This window comes from Rhinolophus ferrumequinum, chromosome 18 (genome assembly GCF_004115265.2).
Source record: "Rhinolophus ferrumequinum isolate MPI-CBG mRhiFer1 chromosome 18, mRhiFer1_v1.p, whole genome shotgun sequence".
Classification (NCBI taxonomy): domain Eukaryota; kingdom Metazoa; phylum Chordata; class Mammalia; order Chiroptera; family Rhinolophidae; genus Rhinolophus; species Rhinolophus ferrumequinum.
The window spans coordinates 24,348,254-24,369,978 of NC_046301.1; the positions used below are offsets into that span (position 1 = coordinate 24,348,254).

Here is a 21,725-nt window from a genome sequence, read left to right on the forward strand (position 1 = left end):
TGAAGAGCAGAGAGGTTGTTATTCATGATAGACTTGGGCCCATTATTTCTGGTCGATTCTTGAAAGAAATATATCATTGTGACTGCATGCCTCAGAAAATGTGAACCCATGCACTGTGCTTTGATGTATAGATTTAACATACTGTATTTATTTAATTATCTTTACACTTTTTACCTGGGAGGCAAGAGTCTTAGTTACTGGATTATTCAAAGAAAAACTGTGTAATATGAGACCTGACAATTAAATTCAAAGCTTGTTGCAACGATGTTGCAAATCGTTTTTGATATCAGAGGGATTATTCATTTATGAATTTGTACCAACTGGACAAACAGTTAACCAAGTTTACTATTTGGAAGTGCTGAAAAGGCTGCGTGAAAAAGTGAGATGACCTGAACTTTTCACCAACAATTCATGGCTCTTGCATCACGACAATGCACCAGCTCACACAGCACTGTCTGTGAGGGAGTTTTAAGCCAGTAAACAAATGACACCCTCCCTACTCACCTGATCTGGCCCCCAGTGATTTCTTGCTTTACCCGAAGATAAAAGAAATATTGAAAGGAAGACATTTTTATGACATCCAGGACATCAAGGGTAATATGACGACAGCTCTGATGGCCATTACAGAAATAGAGTTCCAAAATTACTTTGAAGATTGGACTAGGTGCTGGTGTCGGTGCATAGCTTCCCAAGGGGAGTACTTCGAAGGTGACCGTAGTGATATTCAGCAATGAGGTCTGTAGCACTTTTTCTAGGACAAGTTCGCAGACTTAATTGTCTGACCTAGTACGCCCTGCTTATCACACTGTACCTTGGTATATGAATTTTGGTGTAATTTTACTCGACTATTTGAGGTAGCATTTTTACCTGTCATTTTTCTGGTGTGATTCAAGTTTCATAAATGTATACAAATGTATATGTGTGAGTATATATGGTGTATATGAATATATACATATATATAAGATGTTTTACTGAAAAAGTAAGTATTCCTAAACCATAGCATATGTAAAAAATTTAGAATTGCTGAAGGCTCCCTGTGATCCTTTGCCATAACATTGACAAAAGCACCAACTTCATGAAATAGTTCTCCAGCCTTCCAGATGGATTGTAATTGGAATGGATTTGAATTTTTGATTTCTGACGGTCTATGCGTGGCATCTACTCATGCCTAAATATGGCGCACATGTGAGCCATGTGTATTTCCCCACAGTACTTTGTGTGAATGAGGCATGTGTCTCTCTGCAACGGCATCCATACAATCAGGCACATTGTAGCTTCATCTGCATGGACAAAACAGATGCGCAGTTGTGTGACTGACTATCCATGGAAGCATCAATGGCGCCTGCAGCCGGGATGTTCATGGTACATTTCAGTCCACTGCGAAGCAAAATACATGTGGAAGAGAATGGCCTGATTGTTGGGGCTAACAGTGTCAGCCTTTGAATTGAGGAAGGAGGGGGAGAGGAGAAGGAAGAGAAGGAGGAGGCAGAAACAAAACAAGACAAAGTGTAATCAAGGCTGATGATAAAGTAACTTTCATTTCAAGTGAAATTAATCTTCGTTCATGCATTAGTCACCATCCCTATTACCGCCACTTAGGAGAAGTGAGAATACAGACAGTCCTCAACTTACAATGTGTCGACTCACAGTTTTTTAACTTGGTGATGCTGCGAAAACCATAGTATTCTGTAGAAACCATACTTTTGATCTTTTCCTGGACAATACGACGCTCTCTCGTGATGCTGGGCCGTGTCAATGAGCATAGTCAGCCACGTGATCACAAGGGTAATAAATGATACTCTACAGTCTACTGTGTTGCCGGCATTTTTTGGATATTGTGATGAGCGTGGTTAAGGTAGGCTAGGTTAAGCTATGCTGTTCAGTAGGGTAGGTGTAGTAAATGCATTTTTGACTTACAATATTTTCAACTTTACCATGGGTTTATTGGGTCATAAGTCAAGGAGCATCTGTACAATTTTAAAATCAATCAGGAATGGCATGTTTAGCCCTACCCCAGCCTAGTAGAGGGCAGAGTGGTCGTGAAGCGGGTAGTGTTGTGAGGAGTTAGTTACAAAACATCTACTGCATAGATGCTTTTTTTAAAACCTGACAATTCTGCCACAACAATCCCCAACCAAGTTTGTTAACGCCTAGCATCTGCTTTCTGAGTGCTGAATACATTCGCCCACATGCTAAATCGTAGGCAAGCTCTGGAGCTTTTATTCCTCTTGGGAAATTTGACAGGGATCAGGGTGGGCCTGGGAAACCTATTCAGAGGCCCTACATAGCGTAACCGTGAGCCCTAGACAAGGGGGACCCTTATGGGGTGAAACCAGTCATCCATCCACTCACCAAGCCCTTCACCCTTGTTCAGAGCTACTCCAGCCCTGAGAAAGGACCACCTCTTTCTAATCTCATGAAGGGCTACTGATGGTCTGCTCATAACCAGAAAATAATGTGAACTATTATTAGCGACTCCTTTTCAATAGCCTAGGAAGGTACTAGGCTGGGCCTATTGTTATCTTACTTAATACACATGACCACCCTATGAAGGGAGTACTACCAGTAGCTGTTTTTTCATAAATGAGAAACTGGAGGCTGAGAAAATGTTAGTGGTTTGCCCAAGATTGCCTGGTTCGTAAAGGGTGTATCCAGCTTTAGAACTCAGGCTGTTGGGCTGCAGATTAGCGTATCCAACATCTGGGAAGGATCAGGGTTTTCCATGCCCCAGTGGCCAAATATCAACTACTATAGATATTTATCCTAGACATATTGATATTTGATCATGTCTTATGTCACTCTGGACCCCTCGCAGTTCCTACCCCAATGCTGTCAACATAGTGGAGTTTCAGTCAGTATGCATTGAATTAGCTAATGGAAAAAAGATGGTACATTCTAGTTCAAGGGTTGGAGATTGTGGTTTCAGTAACTTTTGAAATATTTTTCTTTTGGAAGATTTCAAAGTTACACAAAAGTAGAAAGAATAGCATAACAAACCTCAATGCACCCAAAGCCAGTGTCAATAATTATCCATATTTCGCCAACGTTTTTGGCTAGGTTTTGTTTTTTTCCTGTTCTATTTGAAAGCAAATCCCAGACATGTCATTTCATTTTTAAATACTTCAACATGGATGACAGATGAGGGCTTAAAAAACACATAACCACCACATAATTATCATACCTAAAACATTAACAGTAATTTTTAATATTATCTAATATCTAGTTCTTACTCAAATTGTCTCAAAAGCATCTTTTTATAGTTTGTAGAATCAGAATGGAACGTATGTGCACGTTGTATTTGGTATGTCTCTTGTATTTTTTTCCTAGAGTCTTTCCACCCCCTGCACTTTTAATGAGATTGACGTTTTTTTTTTTTTTGTTTGTTTGTTTTTTTTTTTTTTTTGAGCAACCAGGGCAGTTGTCCATTACAGTGATTTTTAACTGAGTGGAAGCACTTCATTGGGGGAGTTGGTGATGCCCAATTTTCATGAAGTTTCCACTCCCGATATCGTCTGGAATTGTGTCTGTATTGATGAGAGGCTGGGTTTGATCATAACTGTTCCTTCAGCACACAAATGTGTATTGAATGCCTGCTGTGTGCCCACCTTGTATCCAAGGCGATACAGAGGTACAGAGGCTTGGTGCTTTGCTGTAAAGACAGATAAGATGAAAATAAACTCTCAAGGATGAACAAACCATATCTCCCAAGTCACTTTTATCAAATGCATTCAAGATGTTGATTAACCGTATATATCTGAACAAAATTCGAGCAACTCTTGAATGGCTGGATACTTTCAGGAGGCTTAAATGATCCCTGTTCTCATCTCTTTGTCACGTGCTGGTGCAATTTTTTTCTGGTATATTGATTCCATCCGGCAGTGATTGGAAATGTTGTGCACAGGACAACATTCTCCACTCTTGACTGCTGCGTAGGTGAGAATTTCTAACACCTCAACAAGGACGGCCTCACTGTGACTACAACAGGCAGAACTCCGGGAAGCAGGATTGGGAATAATGTGAAGGGGGTTGTATGGTAGTTGTATAGCAAGTTGTATAGTAGTAGATCTAGGAAAATGCATTGGGGAAAGCTGCTATATTTAGGGGCCTAGAATTGAACTTGACTGCAGGAGAGTGTCAGATATATGAAATTTTAAGCACAAAAGGTAGAAGTGACAATAAGCTAGATATACAAAAAAATACTTCTTTCTCATTTGGATTTTTCTTTTCTTTTTAAAGAAAAGAAACTCCCTTTCTTTTGTAAACTCCCTTTACCATGGTTATCTGAGACATGACACCTGAGTGTTTTTTAAGGGATGTTTAGAAAATCAACACCTTATTCGTGGCAGTATCATAGCGGAGCTGGACACCAGTGTCTGTGTGTGTAAACCTCAGGACATGGCAGCCCTGCAGCTCTCACACCAGGGACCTGAATGCAGATGGCCAGCTGCTCTGAGTTTAGGAGGAGGACAACGTTTAATTGTCACACTTTTGTTGCCAGATCTGTCATGGCTAACTGGATAGGCATCGTGCAGCCCTGGAGTTCTCTTCCAACCCACGTCAAATTCTCAGAATACTAAACTAAAGTTGTACTTAAGCTGGTGAGATGAGGGCAGATATTTTCACTTTCTATTTGAAACCTACAATGAATAAAATAGATTTGCTTTCTCTTCAGAGAGCGAACCTTGCCTCTATGAAGCAAACTAAAACAAGAGCAATACTTTGTCTTCAGAAAATTATCATCTCCCTTAACTCGATGCTGTTTTGGGTACAAGTTAATAATTTTGCTTGATAATAATGTAAGGTTTTCTTTTGTGAAGCTCATGGCACATTTCACGTTCCATCGCATTAATTTTTATTATACCCCTCGGATGTGGGTATTATTATTCTTGTCAGGAAAATGGAGCTCTAGACAGCGTCAGGTCATGCAGGTAATTGGGACATGGCCGGAAGCAGAGGCAAGAGTTCCCAGGTCCCATACCTTAGCTTTCAGAGCACACAGCCTTTGAAAGCCAAGTTTTCAGGATTGCAATCATGCCTAAAAATATTTTTTGAAAGTCCCTTGGGAAAAATACCACTCCTGCTAGCTCCTTTAGGCGCCCCACAGAGCAATTCTTTCATTCATTTATTCATTCAGTAAATATATATCAAGTGCCCACTTGTGCCACATTGTCCTGAATGCTGGGGATACCCTGCCCTCAAAGAGATGTGCTTATACCCTTGTCTCAACTGTTACATAGAACCTTCTGGGGGTGTAAAAAGATAATAAAGGATGAGAAGGGGGACGTCAGGAGAATGAGCTGTTATAATTATAATAATAATGATAACAAGAGCTAACTCTCACATAATGAGCTTTGTACTGTTGTTCTAAGTACTAGCTTATGTATTCTCATAGCAGGGATTCTAGTTCATGGGGGGAGGGGGAGTATGTGGTTCTTTTTACTACAGTAGCATCCAAGGGCTGCCAGAACAAAACGCCACAGGCTAGGTGGTTTAAACAACAGCAATTTATTTTCTCACAGGTCTGGAGGCTGGAAGTCTGAGAGCAGGGTGCCAGCATGGTTGGGTTCTGGAGAGGGCCCTCTTGCTAGCTTGTAGATATCTCCCTTCTCACTGTGTCCTCACCTTTCATCATTGTATGTGCGTAGAGAGAGGGAACCAGAGTCTCTTCTTATGAAGCCACTAATCCTGTTGGATCAGGCCCCACCATTATGACCTCATTTAACCTTAATTACTTCCTTGGAGGGTAGGAGTAGCTTCAGTGACAAGAAGCCCTCTGGGCACTTGGAGGAGAGCCCCATTCTCCCTGGCTCTTCCCTGGGTGGGTTTTTGTTTGTTTGTTTGTTTGTTTAATTTTTGTTGGGAAATATTGGGGAATAGTTTGTTTTTCCAGGACCCATCAGCTCCAAGTCAAGTCGTTGTTTTCAATCTAGTTGTGGAGGGTGCAGCTCACTGGCCCATGTAGGAATCGAACCTGTGACCTTGGTCTTATGAGCACTGCGCTCTAACCACCGGAGGCAACCAGCCGCCCTGCCTGGGTGTGTTTTTGATCCCAGGTGTAAGGATAGGTGAGCTCAGTGTTGCTCACCTGTGATTGACCTTAAAGTGAAATTCCACTGTATGCATGGCCAAGATCGGCCCTTTGGAATTCAGGTCATTGCCGTCAATACTGCTGCTTTTTCCTGTCCTGGGAAAGTGGAGTGGTGTTTCTCAGACATGAGAAACCTCTAAGGAAGCACAGGCCCAGCTGCCAGCCTCATGCCTGCTGATGCATTTCCACCCAAAGCATCCATCTGCCCCTGCCATTTTCCCTATGGTGGGAAATGTCATTCCTTCTTATAGGAGTCAAATTGTGTAAATGGTGTCCTATTCCATGTTCACATACCATTTTCTAGGGCAAATTTCCTAGACAGACATTCCTGATGTTCCCTCGGCAGCACTGTTCCACAGTGTTTTGCCCTTTGTCTCCCTTTTTGTCTTTCTATGTATTCATCTAATGACTAAAAAAAGAATGACTGCATGAATGAATGAGTCATTTTCACTGTAGTTCCCTGAGAACACTGTTGATTCTTTTCACAAAAACTTTCTGGCCAAAAGAGCACCGAGTGTGGTTAGTTCCTTGAATGGCAGGCTCCTCATCAAAACAGCTATTCACTTACAATAAAATTTGGAAATCTCAGCATGTTTCGTTTTGACCTTGTGGGTCTTTTTACTCCAAGTTTTCTCAGTTTCAACCTCACTTACCTAAAGCGAAAAAAACATCCGTCTCAGAGGCTGTGCGACCCTGGTGTGAGGGTACTCGGCCGCCTCTTGCATTCTCAGTGTACATGGATCTGGAACCATAGCGGGGACTGCCAGTCTGTCATTTTCTGGGGATGTTCCTTTCATGTTTGCTCCGATGTCTACATGTGTGATCTGAGCAACTTTGTCTTCGTGTTTGAAAAGAGCCAGGCCTCCCTGAGGAGTTGTTTAGCCAATAACATTTATTGTATTTCTTCTTTGTCGCGAGCTCTGTGTGCAGTAGGGACAATTCTGGGATGAGTTATGCTAATCAGGCAGAATGTGCCTCCAGTCTCAGGGAGCTCAAAAAGGACATGGGTAAACAGGATGTAGACACGGGAAATTACATGAGGAGACTCGCAGGACCAGAGAGGTTTTTCATGACAAGGGTGCTCACTTAAGGAGTAGTTAGTTAAGAAAGATTGGGTTCAATGAGCAGCCAATGAGTGGGCATGAACAAAGGAAGGTGCTGTTGTTATTAAAACTGACTGTTCCTTAGACCACTATAAGCAAGGGCTGAGAAAACTGCTAGACCAGTGGTTCTCAACCAGAGCTGATTTTTCCCCTGCGGGCAAAATCATGGGACCTTTGGCAATGTCTGGAGACATTTTTGGGTGTCACAATGGAGGAGGGAGAAGAGGTGCTTCTGGCAACTAGTGAGTAGAAGCCAGTGAAGCTGATAAACATCCTACAATGCACTGTCCCCACAACAAAGAATTATTCAGCCCCAAATATCAATAATGCTGAGGTTGAGAAGCCATGTGACAGCCTGAGGGACAATCTGGTCTGAGTGGTGGGAACTGGGTCACTTCAGCTCCTTGGGACACAGTTTACTTATCTATGACGTAATGACCTCTTAGGTTACACTGGCTCTAACATTCTGTGATTCAATGAAGCTAACTAAACGAAAGACTAAAGATGGGATGTAACTGTCTTCAGAATTTCATGCTTTGGAAAAAAAGAAGAAACATGGGAGGTTTAAAAGAGACTTTGTAGGAAATAGTGCTTATACTCAGGTGAACCTCAAAAAAATTGAACCATTTCACCCTCATTAAACCTGTAAAAGGAGCTAGAAGGGCCCCACATTCTCATGCTTTGTCATTAAGGAAGGAATTCTTGTTAGGACTCAAGGGACAGCCCTGAGCAGAATCTTCTCCTAGAATTACACAGAACCCAAGAACCAGCCGGCTGCACCTGAGGGCTGCTTTTCAAGTATTGTCCCAGATGCCAAGTCCCTGAATGCTATAGCACTGCCCTCCCAAGCCGGGGCCATTCTTCCGTGTCCTCCAACTGAATTGCAGCCACACCTTGTCTGCTACATGTCTCTCTTCAGATCACAAAGAGTCGGCTCTTCCCGACCTTAAGAAATGACCAGAAAGGAAAGAGTGAGAAAAAGAAAAAGAAAAAAAACAAGCTTTGCCTACATGGGAAAGCTGGCCTAAAGAGAACACAAATTGTCAGAGTTGCCCAAATAGATTGATAATATTACATTGATTGGTACTTTCCAGAAAAAGCAATAGATTCTAATAAAATCCCCTACCACAAAGTAGTGAAGGCTATTTTATGTACTCTAAAAAATATATAATATTAAAAATTCAAAGTTTGCTTGTACAACATGTTATTTATAAAAAGAAAGTTCTATACAAAGATAACTCTAATTAAGCATTACCATGTCATAAATACGATAAATTTTAATTTCAGAATGTTTGAGCAATATTTTCATGGAAAGATCAGAATTTATTTATAGGTATTTATAGTCACAAATCATATATATATATTTCTCTTTTTTAGTGCTAAAACAGAATGCTTTCCGTATCAATGTAAACAGAGGCCCTACTAATTCAAGAAAAAATTAGTAGATGCTGTCTACACTCATGATCCAAAGCAAGACGAGTCCACTGTGAAGGACTTGCTAAGGGGGTGGCCAGAAACTATTTTGTGACACCAATGCCATCACATACCTTGAGGTTTTCTTTGCACCGTTAGAGAGACTGTCGTGGTATGAGCGTCTCTGTCCCACCCTGAACCATGGCAGGGGGAAGGGGTGCTTCCTCCTCATCTTAAACCAAGTGACAATGGCAAAACCCGCAGGAAGAACCAACCCTGCCAACACCTTGATTTTGGACTGCTGGCCTCCAGACTGTGAGAGAATGCACTTCTGTCGTTTTACGCTTGTGTGTTACAGCGTAACTAGTGCAGGGCCTCCCGATATTTTTATTCCTACCTAACCTTAGTTAGTTCTACCCCCATATTTTATTTCTACTGTTTGTTTTTCCTTCTCTGAGCTACTCCTTTTGGAATTTTATTCTCTTGGTAGTCGACCGACCCCTTCAATCTTGATGAATGTTTATCTTCCATTTCTTCATCTGTAAAACGAGAGTGACTACCTACTGCCTAGGGTCAATTGGAGCATTAAATGAGTAATACATGTAAATGCTCTTAGAACAGTGCCTGGCATATAGCAGATGCTGTATACATATCATTACCATTATTATTAAGTGCTGCTCCCACTCCTGAAGGGGTGACTCATCTTGCGGCTTCCTCAGAATTAATGGTACATTTTCTTCTATCATTTGCGTCATTGGTGAAAGCCCTGCATTACACTTGGATCTAAAACAACCCTGTATTATATAGGTCCTGGGATTAATTCTGAGCTAGGTTTTCAGCAAATTCACTGATGGTCTCTAGCTAATTGAAAAACTTGAGGTATTGAAGCGTGTCATGGTTCATCTCAATGGACTAGGTGATGGGCAAATGGGCCCAAGGCCATGGTTCGGCCCACCATGTAAGTCAATTGACTGCTCTTTCCACAGCTACAGCCTAACTTTACCCATCATTTTACAAATGTGGGCCATTGGTCGCATGGGTCAGAGCAAAAGACCAGAGAGGCTTGTAAAAATCCATCAGCAAGGTTGGAAAAATAAAAATACATTCATGTTGATGTGTGGTTAGCAGAGATTCATTCATTGCTTAACTTCATATGAAACCTGACTTTAAGCCTTGCTATCACTGTCTTTCTTAGAGAAGTCCAAAGAAATCCTATAGAATAATAAATATGGAACATCCACATGAGTATAAACTGTCTCATCTACTAAGGATGAATGCATTTGAGGAGGATGACAGTTTAATGGAATATGCTCAGAACTTTTCGTCTCTTTAACAGGTTGTGGGCTGACCTAAGAGTGAGTGATTTTTATCCATAATTTACAATGCATTGAGGAGCAGCTAAGCAGAACAAAATCAACAGCCTTGTCAAAGTCAAGAAAGATTGTAGCTCTCTGCAGTCCATTTAGCTACAAAGTCCTTCAGTGCCACTGATGGTTAAATCTTCAGCTTCTCCTCTTTATTAAGCCATGTTGCCTACGTATCCCCTTCATTTCCTTAAAAATGACAGTAATGGATTTTTAAAATATATACCATGCTTCCCCAAAAATAAGACCTAGCCAGACCATCAGCTCTAATGCATCTTTTGGAGCAAAAATTAATATAAGACCTGGTCTTATTTCACTATAATATAAGACCAGGTCTAATATAATATAATATAATATAATGTAATATAATATAATAACAAAAATATAATAATTTTTGTTCCAAAAGGCGCATTAGAGCTGATTGTCCGGCTAGGTCTTATTTTCAGGGAAAAATGGTAATTTAGGCTTAGAAGTTTGTAATATCTAGAATCATCTAGGAAGACTTAAGGGATCTGACCATTCATCCGTATATTATCCAAAGGGCCTCTGTTGTGGCTCCCCCTAATTCCATGAGCCATATTATTACATGGTCTTCTAACACGGAAATCTAATATTATCTGTATATCACTTTAAAAAAATATCAGTAGACAATTTAATGTTTTTCCTTCAGTACAGTATTTTGTATGTTGGCAAATCAGGGGTTTGATAGAGAGTACACTGTGAGATGTTGAACAAAGTCAGTTCACTGGGGCTTCAGCTCCTTAGAAGGGTTGGATGGAGCTCTGCTTATGGGTAATTGAAGCCTCAGGTTGCCAAGAGGTGGATGACTAAGAGGCGGCCGTTTTGGATCAAGGGTAAAATTTTAATTGGATGATGAGCATTCTTAAAGGGCGTATAGCAATTTTCTGAATTGCATAATCTAATGGTTTGGAATTTAGATTGAATTTCAATCTAGTGGATTGAAATTTAGTGATGTCATTTCCCCATCTTTTAAAAGAGCATACATCGCTCTCTGTAATTATTTTGTGTATTATTTTTAATAACAGCAATAGGCCAATGCCAAGGGATAAGATGGTCAGGAAAGAAATAGACCTCAGGCATGTGTGGAACAGCTTTGTCAGGGAGTTTCAGTCTTACGTAGTTGTGCTTTCTTGATAAAATTCCTGGCAAAGTCTTTTATGTTTTCAAAGTCTCTTCCTCCTCCTTGTTCTCATTTCATTTCCTGTCCTACCTTTCTAAGAGGTTTACCTGTGTTAAAATGAACTGAGTTCAAATATAGTCCTTCCCAGATTACAACTTGTGAATTTCCCTCTTCTTTATTGGTTTTTAACAAAATATATGATAAAGACATAAAAAACTCACTGAGAATGTCCAACATTTGGTAGGTCATTACACTCAGAGGTTATAGAGCGTAGGAATTGTGTCTGCTAATACTATGGAGAGGTAGAGAATTTGAGACATGCTCAGTGAAAAGTAGTCTGGCATTGATGTCTTAATTTTTGTGTGTACGATATTGTAGAAAGAACCCTTGACTAGGAGTTAAGAGACTTGAATCCTACCCCTGGTTTTGCTACTATCTTACTATATAACTCTGGGCATGTCACTTAATTTTGGAGGGCATCGGATTTCCCATCTGAAAAATGAAGATATGTGGTCAGATTACTTAGAAAATCTCTCATTTTCTGAGGTTCTATGGTTATTTTCTGAAAATAAAACTGAGAAAAAGTTTGACAATTAGTTTTGTTTTTTTCCCGTCGTTTGTGTCCTCATCCCAACTAGAAAGAGAGTCACATTACTTGTTTTGACATCTAAAATTCTTTAAAAACTTTTAGTAGTTTATTTATTTTTCCTTTTGCATTGGGAAACATCTTTCCCCCAAGAGATTCAGTTTTTCACATACCTCTGCTTAGCAAGTTCTCACACCCTACTTGCCACTTTCCTTTCCCCGTTACATGATTCTGTTCTTTCTCACCTTTGATAGAGGAGAAGGTGCAAGTGGGCCTCCTGGCACCCAGCTTCCCCACAGAATCTGTCGCTTCATGGATGCTGAACAATGCATAGATAGTGCATGCATGAATGAATTGAATAAGTCTTTTACAAAATCTTCAGTAAACTTGTATGATAACCTTTCAGGGAAGGCTCCAGTTGAACTCAGAAGATATTAAGCTTTTTATTTAAAACAAAAAAACCCACAAAAGTGAACAATTCAGTGACGTGTAGCACATTCACAACGGTATACATTCGCCACCTCTGTCTAGTTCCCAAATAAAGTCCTGCATCCAGTAAGCAGTTTCTCCACAAGCCCCACTCCCAGTCTTTGGCAACCACTAATCTGCTTTCTGTCTCTATGGATTTATCTGTTCTGGATATTCCATATAAATGGAATCATATAATATGTGAGCTTTTGTGTCTGGCTTCTTTCACTTAGCACAATGTTTTTGAGGTTCATCCGTGTTGTAACATATATCAGTACCTCATTCCTTTTTATAGCTGAATACTATTTCATTCTATATATATCCCACAATTTGTTTAACCATTAATCTGCTGATGGACATTTGGGTTGTTTCCACTTTTTGGCTATCGTGAATAATGCTGCTATGAACATGACTATACATGTATTCGTTTGAGTGCCTGTTTTCAGTTCTTTGGGGTATATAGCCAGGTGTGGGGTTGCTGGGTCATGTGGTAATTCTGCATTTGACTTTTTGAAGAACTGCAGAACAGTTTTCCACAGCAAATGAACCATTTTCCATTCCCACTAGCAGTGTGTTAGGGTTCCAGTTTCTCCTCATCCTTCTCAACACTTTTTATTTTCTGTTTTGGTTTTTATATGATATATATCCACATATATATATGACTATATATAGTCATATATATATGTGGATATATATAGCATATAAGGCATATTATGTATACAGAAGGTGCCAAAAAGATGTATACACATTTTAAAAAAGGAAAAAACTGTATTAAAATTACACTGATGGTAACCACTTTGAGCATCTCTTGTAATTGCAGAAGTCAAACATGACTTGTATCCATCTTTTGTTATCGGTATATATTGAATATTACAATTTTAATAGTTTTTTCTTTCTTAAATTGTGTATACATTTTTTGGCTCCCTCTGAGTGTGTGTGTGTGTGTGTGTGTATTTGTACACACACACACACACACACACATTGCTATTCTAGTGGTTGTGAAGTGGTACCTCATTGTGTTTTGATTTGCATTTTTAATGCACTTGTTAGCCATTTGTGTATCATCTGTACTTTAAAGTAAGAGCCATGCAAGTACAGATGTAAGAGCTCCTTTGCAATCATTGGAAAAGAAGAGCCAGAAGCAGCCTCATTTGGAAGAGCTGCTGGAGGGATCTTACTTTAATACAGATTAAACACCAGTGGCAGAATCATAAATATTTTTAAATATAGATTAGAAAGGACAGTCTCTTTGGATTATTATTTTTATAACCAAAATCAGAAGGGCTTGCTATAGAATTTATGGAAAATGAGTATATTTCAACATTTCTCTGTTTCTCTGCTAGTTAATTTTGATAGCACTGTTCTCCCTTTTATAAACACTGAGACTATCCCAAATTGTAATGACTGTAATTTCCTCAAACTTTGTATGCCTGTCATTTATGCAATGCCACAAATAAACCAAATTTCTTAACTTTATTTTTACCTCAGTGGATTATTTAGAAATCATATAAAGGAAAAAAAGCCACAGTCATTTTCTAGTTCTTGGTTATTATTATGGGGCATTGCAAGGTTAAGCTGGCATAATAGCTTTAAAAGCAGAATTTAGTTATGTTTAGAAGAGCGAAAAAAGTCACGGCTGTTGCGTCTTCTTCTTCCAAATATACTGAACTGACTTCTGCTTTGTTTGCATATATATGATCAGATGAAGCGAGATTTAAAAACATGTGTGTGAGCCACTTATATTGGGGGAATAAAATAAGCCCATTTCTCTGGGTTCTGAAGTCGTACCAGTCAAATTAAGCCTTTTCTCTGCAGATGCAGTGAGTATCTCTCATCAGATATTATAGTCAACAAAACAAATGTGTCATAAAAGCATCTTCCTTGGACTTTGTTCTTTGATTGAAAAACTCCTTTGAACCTCAGTGAATAATACTACATTTATTAACCCCGGAAGACCAAAGATGGCTAATGCAACACAAGAATCTGTGGCTTTTAAAATATCTATTATTATGTGTGAGGCATACAGACTCCTCCTTGAAACTGATCTTCTGCAGGCAGTGATTAAAGTTTTCCATTTGGACCCCTGTCATGCTGCTGGGTTGTACAGAGGAGAACTCTGGCCCTTCCTTTTCAGTGTTCCCTTGCTCAGTCTCCCCTACTTCAGAATGAAATACAATATCTTAAGCTAACAGAGCCCAGAGAGACTGATCATTGGTTCCCTTTGTCCCCTGATACCGCAGCCCCGCCCCCTTGGCTTGTGCTAACAAGCTGTTTATATTTTTGTAAGGGCCACTCTTTAACTCGGCAGCCTGAGGACTATAATGGGCCCAATTGTCTGCGGGCTGCAGAGAGCTGAGTCCCCACACCCGAGGAGCCTGGGGCCCGACTCTGATGCACAAGAATGGCTGTTACGGAACAGGGGTAAGGACCCTCCTGAGTGTGTAATGATGCTTCTTCTGACTGGCTGGTGCATCCTGGGCACTGTTCGGTAGTTGTGATTCAGTGGCTGGGTTTTTCCTGGTTTTAATTTTTTGCCTGCTGAAGACAGCACAAGAAGATCGGTTCTCTAGGATTTGCTGACAAAGCTCATAGCAATCCCCATCAACCCAGGCATGAAAGGAGCAGGGAAGCAAAAAATTGGGAGAGGGATGCAATTTGGTGCCAGATTTAATACCAAAGCAATATGGAAGCGGCAGCGCGTAGGGGCTACTACAGTGATGTGCAAATCAAAGGCTGTTTCATTTTCTAACTTAACTGTGTACACTCAGGAGTTTAGCTCTCTGCTTCTAGTATGTGGTTTCTGTAAGCCAGCTGTTCGCCGATGTAACTCAGTTGACCCCTTTTGAGAGGGTCTAATATCTGCTGGTATTTTCAAAGGGCAGACTAAAGTAGTCTCGTATGTCATAAATCGTTCTATTCAGAAATGTGGGAACGGTTTAGAGCGGGCAGGCTGTAAAGTTTTACTGCCCCATAAACGTGCTCCAAGAGCTCTGTGGCCCTCTGCAGTGGGGCTCAGGAATGAAAGAACAGCCCCAGGCGATTAGAGCATTTGTCCTTGACTACCCAAGAGAGAAGGCAGCAGAGCCAGAGGGCACTGTGTCAGATGGAAGTGAAACCTGAAATGGGCTTAGCCAGCCCATCTGCGGGTTTTTTCTGGTTTCTGGCATGTGAATGATTGAGGGCGGAAAACTGTTCAGGCACCAATCTGTGGGGCCTGATTTCATCGTCTCTATGCCCCATTTGGTGCCAAGTAAGACACCTCTCATAGCGCAGAGGGACAGATGAAGCAAGAGAGGGGACATGCTGTCACTTGGACCGTAAGTGGGAGGGCGAAGGGATGGAACAGCTAAAGCCCTGGGAATTGCTTTGAAAATTCCTGCCTTCTGCTGAACAGAAAAATCACCTATGGCAGCTTTGATCAGAGAATTTTGCCTTTTCCTTTCTGATGAGCCTCATGGTGTGAAGTCAGTGAGCTCACAGTCTGTTTGATATGGATGAGAGCCTGAAGAGGTGTGGTTTAATTTTTAGATAAAGTGGAAGGTGAATCGTAGGACTTTAATACTTTTAGTGCCTTATTTAAATCTCCTCATCCCCAGAATTTGTATCTATTGTCTAAATACAGCATATTTAAAGCCAACGTGCTTTGGGAACTTCTGGAGGAATGAAATCAGATGTAAAGGTTATTTTTTAAGCGAATTCGACTGAAGGCAGCATGAATGTTTCAGTACAGTGTATGAAAACACCAGGGGGTTTCTAAGTGAGGCCATGGTCTCCCTCAGTGGTCTGAGAGCCTGGGGAAAGATGGGGGTGGGGGGGGTTGAGGGGATGAGCTGCCCCATGGGGTGGTCTTGTTAAGGAACAGAACTTTGGACTCTGCCAGGGTTGCCCCAGGTCGGGGGAGGCTCAGCAAGGAAAGTTGGCATGTGCATCATTCCGCCTGAGGCCTCACGGATCCTGGCTTCAGGTCGGTGCATTCTTACATTCCGCACCCAATGTGAACCCCAAGGTGATGGCAAGATGAGAAAGAACAAAGAAGAGGCCTGTTGAGAGAGAGGAGGGCTGCATTCCAGGAGACCCCACCAGGCACAAAGACAGCTTTTGCCTGACTTCTTTTATCAGAATGGTGGGCTGCCAGGCTCCTGGAATTTCAGACTATTTTAGATACAGAATTGACAGCGTATTTGTGGATACAGAATTTACATAAACTAATGCTAAAATAGGAGATTTACAATAAAAAGTAATATTCTCCCAGAGCTTTTAAATACTGAGGACTGTTCTCATTGGCTTATGAAACCAAAGGAATAAACATGGATGGATGAAATACTATGACAATGACAAACACTGAAAGTAATAATAGCTGTCATTTATTGAGCACCAATTGTATGCCAGGCCCTTACATGTATTGTCTCACTCAGTCCTCAACAACCCCTTTGATGTAAGTACAGTTGTCCTCATTTTACAGAGAAGGGAACTGGAGCACAGAGAGGTTAAGTAACTTGCACAGAGTCACACCTAGTAAGTGACCTGAAATGTGAACCATTAGGAAGGTATACAGTACATAACCTTGTGTTATGAAATTAGGATTTCCTGGTAAATATAGTTGGCATTCATATTTATAGCTTTTCAAGAATCCATCCAGATACTGCCACTAAAATGTGACCTCCTGCAGGAAGCTAATTGGCAGCTAAGAAGGAAAGCCAAGAACCACTTCCTTTAAATGGGTGAGAGTGCCAAAGCATAACAGCTTTGCTCCAGTGAGCCCAAAGCCAGGAAGGGCCTGCTGAGAGGATGTGTCTGGGTCCTGGCCCTGCCACACTGGTGGGCCCCATGCTATATGGTGACACATCAGAAAACCTGGAAGGTGAATCGGAAACAGACTGGGATTGCATCCCCTGGGAGCCATTTAGATATGCATCATGTCACCTCAAGCCGCACCTGCTGGGAACACTGTGCCTTATCACACCTGCAGTCCTATTCAGCTTTTCAAGGAGCACATTTCCTGCTATGTAGGTCTTTAACCACCAGGTGTATTTGCCGACTCTTAGCGTGCACTTTTTAGTACCATGCCTGACAATGACACTGAGGGAATGGCACACTTCACATTTTGCAGCTGTTGTGCAAATAAAACTTCTGTGTAGTTCCTCAAATGGTTGACTCTAGAAACCACAAGGAGCCAAAGGGCCAACCTCTGACTTTGCAAACATCAGATAAGCTTCTTGACACCAGTCTCTGGAACTAACTTGGAAAATTCCCTCTCTCATTAAGGGCTGTGTAGGAGGAAGATATTTCAATCTGTAGCTCCCTCAAAACCTCAGTATAAACCCACTCAGGGCAGGCAGTTTCCAATGTGTGTTCTTTGATGTGTTAAGAAGCTAAATATATACTGAGATCCCACCAGGGACCCCTTCGAGGACAGAGTTCTTACTGGGTGCATTTCCTTTCTCCCTCTGGTTTGGCTTCTCGGATCTTCCCCAAAGTGTAGAACACAGAATTGAAACTGAATTTTGAAGCTGTAACCTGGCTTCAGAACTATGTACCCCAAAGAGCACTTGTGTGCTTTCCAAGATCGTTTCAAATCCATGGAGTTTCACAAAATATTCCTGGTTGCAAGGCTGGGTGATTTAATTTTAAATACAGAAGCTTTTGCTGAGGAGCCTCTGTCGGCTACAGAAGTCCTGAGAAATCTGTGAAGGTCGGCTCCTCCCATGGCCCTTGAGTGCTTTGCGGCAATAACTTCATTTCCAGAATGGCCAGGAGAGCCGAATCCCTTTGATAGATCACTGGGGACCCAGCCACAAGAGCCAGGGCTCTCAGGATATAGGATTCTTGACCAGTGCCCCTCACTGGATGATTCTATTAAGATCACTTTTAACAAGAAAACAGTAGCAATCAGTGATTTCTTAGAAATGTGGCCCCTTTAAATATACCCTCAGCGAGGATAGGTATTGTGTCTTCTGGGTCCTCCCTGTGTTCTGGGCACACTGGGGATACAGCATAAATACTAATTAATGCCAGTCCATTACGAAAAGAAAATAGAAGGATCCCTGTAAGGTAGCAGCAACGCTCCAAGCCCCAGAAGCCTTGCTGGAACTGTGTGACAAGGAAAGACAGTGACAAGGCCTGAAAAAAACAGCTCTTTTCCCACACTCAACACATGCCATGAACTGAGGGGTGCCATTGTCTGAGCTGTCACTGCAGGGCTGGGTGGGGGCAATGGGCCCCGCCCAGCCTTTCCCATCGCTGTCCAGGGGTATTCGGGGCATACTGGCCTCCAGCGTGAGGCTGCCTTTTTCTCACAGGCCATGCCGACCAGGGCTCCCCGTCTGCACACAGACCTGGTGATGTCTTAAGCTTCTGGGTGTGGCTTTTGAGGAGCCGAGTCCTTGGGGTAGGGGACCTGCTGACAGTGAAGGGACCTGAGGTCCGGGTGGAATAGGGCTGGGTGAAGAAGGGCGTGGCGACCGCTGATCCTTGTCCTTTCCAGGAAATTGGGTCACTGGGTCAGAGAAACATCCCAATACTAGCCGGGTTTCCAAGGCGGGTGGTAAACCTGCTACTTGAGGACGGAAACCACAGCCAGCGTGTGTCCACACCCCAACCCAGAGCTTTAGGAGCAGGGTAGGGTCACATCAGAGGAGCTCCCAATTATTACACATCTGCACATCTCCTCCCCCAAGTGGACGTAAATCTGTCTTCTCCATTCCCTGTCTCTTAATCTCTGAAAAGCCCAAAGGGTGGGGGGTGGGGGCAGCAGGCAGGAAAAAGAAAAGAGCTGGACAGCTGGGGACTGGAGATCAGGAAAACCACCCCAGCTCCTTTCTCTCACCGGGACTTGTTTGTTGCTGGGGTGGGAGGTTTTGTTTGGGGGCCTTTCAATTTTTCCTTTTAATCAAAGCAATCCGTTGCGGTGCTGCCAGTGGAACAACTCTTTCCACTTCCTTCACATGGTCATTGTGCCCTGAGCATCCAGGCCTAGGCTTGTATTATAATGCCTTCTGTTAATTCCAAGGGGAATTTACGTTTTGCTCCATTCTCCTTCTCCTCCCAGGACACGCACTTTCTCAGCCACTGACTGGGGAGTTTCATGTGGAGATATGCCACCAGGCAATCAGGCAATAATACTGAAACCGAAAACAGAGAAACCAACCCTGATTAAGCACCAATAGTATGGCAGGGACTGTTCTAAGTGCTTTATGTATACGAGCCAGTTAACCCTTTGAGATAGGTATTATTAGTCTCTATTTTCAGGTGAGTAAACTGATGCTCAGAGAGTAAAGAAAATTGTCCACGGTCACACAGCTGGTCAAGCGCAGGCTGGCATTCAGGCTGCAGAGCCTCATTTTTAACCACTATGTGGTACATTATTTTCTTTTGTATAGATGCACAAGAGTGTATGTGTTCATTCCCACATTTCTGGTCATTTAACATCTTTCAAATTTTTTCCCATTATAAATAATGCAGTGATGAATGTTTTTGTAATAAAAGCTAATAATTCTTAGCATTTGTTGAATGGCTAACTGTGACAGGCACTGTTTCAGGTTCATTATGCATTGTAACTCATTTAATCTTTGTCAATTATTTAACAGATGGGGAAGCTGAGGCACAGAGAAGCTAAATATTTTGTGCCAGATCTCACAGTTAAGAAGTGGCAGAGCTATCTCAGAGCTGCTGCTCTTAGATGCTGTCAACCGTGTCTCTGATATTGCTTTGGGAAACATGTTCAAACTGGAATTACTAAAGCATAAGAGATACATTTTTGAAGGATCTGAATACGTATCACAAAATGACTTTCCAGTAACACTGGATGGTCATACTAGTTTGTATTGGTGTGAGCACTGTGTAATTGATTAAGGAATCTGGAAGTTGGATAAGCCCCTGGTAAATGGACTTGTCCCTCTAGCCCCAGGGCAGTGTATCCATGAGCCCTTTTAGCTTCTGTGGGCTGATCTGGGCGCTTGCTATCATAAATAATATTGTTGTTATGAAAAACATAGATCTAGCTCCAAACTACATTTGGGAGGGGCCACCTGGGATGCAGGTAATGTCCTCTTTCTTGATCTGGATGGTGTGTACCCTGTTGTGGATCGTTCATTGAACTGTTGCCTTAGGACTTGTGTTTTTTTTGTTTGTAATTTATACTAATTAAAAGTTTATGTATTCTTAAAAACTATGTATCTGTAATGATGTTGATCAAATGTCTGACCTGAAGTGAGCGTGTAGACAAATCTAACACTGAAGAAAAAAAAAACAAAACTATGTATCAAGTATATATGTATGTGTGTGTGTGTGTGTGTGTGTGTGTGTATTTTGGAAGTTGGATACAGAATACATTGAAATTTAATGTAAAGAATAAGAAAATAACTCAGTGGTCTCCATATTTTCTCCACATGTTGGATAAAAGGAGATTTTGAAAGAAACACATTCACGATTCCTTTCTTTTTTCATCTCTAATGCAAGAATTGAAAAGATATTAAATCACAATAGTCCTAAGAAATACAGTTCTTAAAAAATTCCTTTGCTTAGTTTTATTGTTTTTGTTTCTTCCAAGTAAGTCTTTTTTGTTTGTTTGTTTCAAACTTCAAAAGCATGACACATATTTAAAATATGTAGAGTTATGATGACTGAGTGTTTGGCAAGGACTTGAGAACAATAATGAAGGCCTCAGGGGTAGTTTTTCTCTTTCTCTCTTGGCTTTCCAGTGTGTTCTTCCTTCATATTTGGTTTTGAAGTCGTGTGCGGTGCTGTGAGATGGCCTGATGCCTGTGTTGAGTGACGTCCCTAGAGACTCGGGAGCACCTTTCCATGGCTAATGGATCAGCCTAAGATGATCATAGGTCATCATTTCAAGAAAATATAAGAAAGTCTGCTCTTACTCTAATGGAAGCCAGTAACAATCTCCTTGTCAACCTCCCAATGGTTTTTGAATATTATTTTAGGGCTTATTTGCCTCTGCTGACTTTATAGTCGATCTAAAATTAATTGTTTAGCCCCATTCAGTTTCTTAATGCCTAGATTCCAGTTGTAATTTTTATCAGTTTTCATTCCTCTGCCACACAGGACTTAAGTGGCTGCAGAATTAGAGGGCATTTTATGCCTTTTATGATGAGACAAAAGGAGGCATGTTTCCCAATTCGTCCTTTCATTTCTACCCCAAAAGGTCTCAACATGAGATTCTGTGACTTCTTTGTTTGATATATTAATATTCCTTTGTTTAGACTGACTTTCTTCCATTTCTTCCTAACATCTTACCATTACCTCTGTATTAGTTAACTCAGGCTGCCATGCAAAATACCACAGACTGAGTGGCTTAAAAAACAAATTTATCTTCTCATGGTCTGAAGGCTGGATGTCCAAGATCGAGGTGGCTATCTGGTGGAGTTCTGATAAGAGCTCTCTTTCTGGTTTGCAGACAGTGTTTTCTCACTATGTCTTCACATGGCCTTCTCATGGTGCATGCTAGTGGAGAGAGAGAAAGCTCTGGTGTCCCTTCCTCTTCCTATAAGGACACTAATCCTATTGGATTAGGGCCCCATCCTTATGACCTCATTTAACCCTAATTACT

At 41.4% G+C, this 21,725-nt stretch overlaps 1 protein-coding gene and 1 non-coding gene across 5 annotated transcripts in view; both read left to right on the forward strand.

Moving 5' to 3' along the window:
• TRIM2 (tripartite motif containing 2) overlaps positions 1 to 21,725 on the forward strand; it is a 132,557-nt gene that overhangs the window by 13,541 nt on the left and 97,291 nt on the right. Inside the window, exon 1 of one of the 4 annotated variants that reach the window (XM_033133938.1) lies at positions 14,455 to 14,584. The exons of 2 other annotated variants lie outside the window; for them this stretch is intronic. In XM_033133938.1, coding sequence (XP_032989829.1) covers positions 14,555 to 14,584 — 30 coding nt within the window. In that variant the 5' untranslated portion in view covers positions 14,455 to 14,554. Of the gene's footprint in view, positions 1 to 14,454; positions 14,585 to 21,725 lie in introns of those variants that run through there. One more of the 4 variants, XM_033133937.1, reaches the window with a different exon arrangement.
• LOC117038613 (small nucleolar RNA SNORD78) lies at positions 20,339 to 20,403 on the forward strand. Its single transcript, XR_004425703.1, has one exon. It is a non-coding gene; the product is annotated as a small nucleolar RNA SNORD78 (small nucleolar RNA).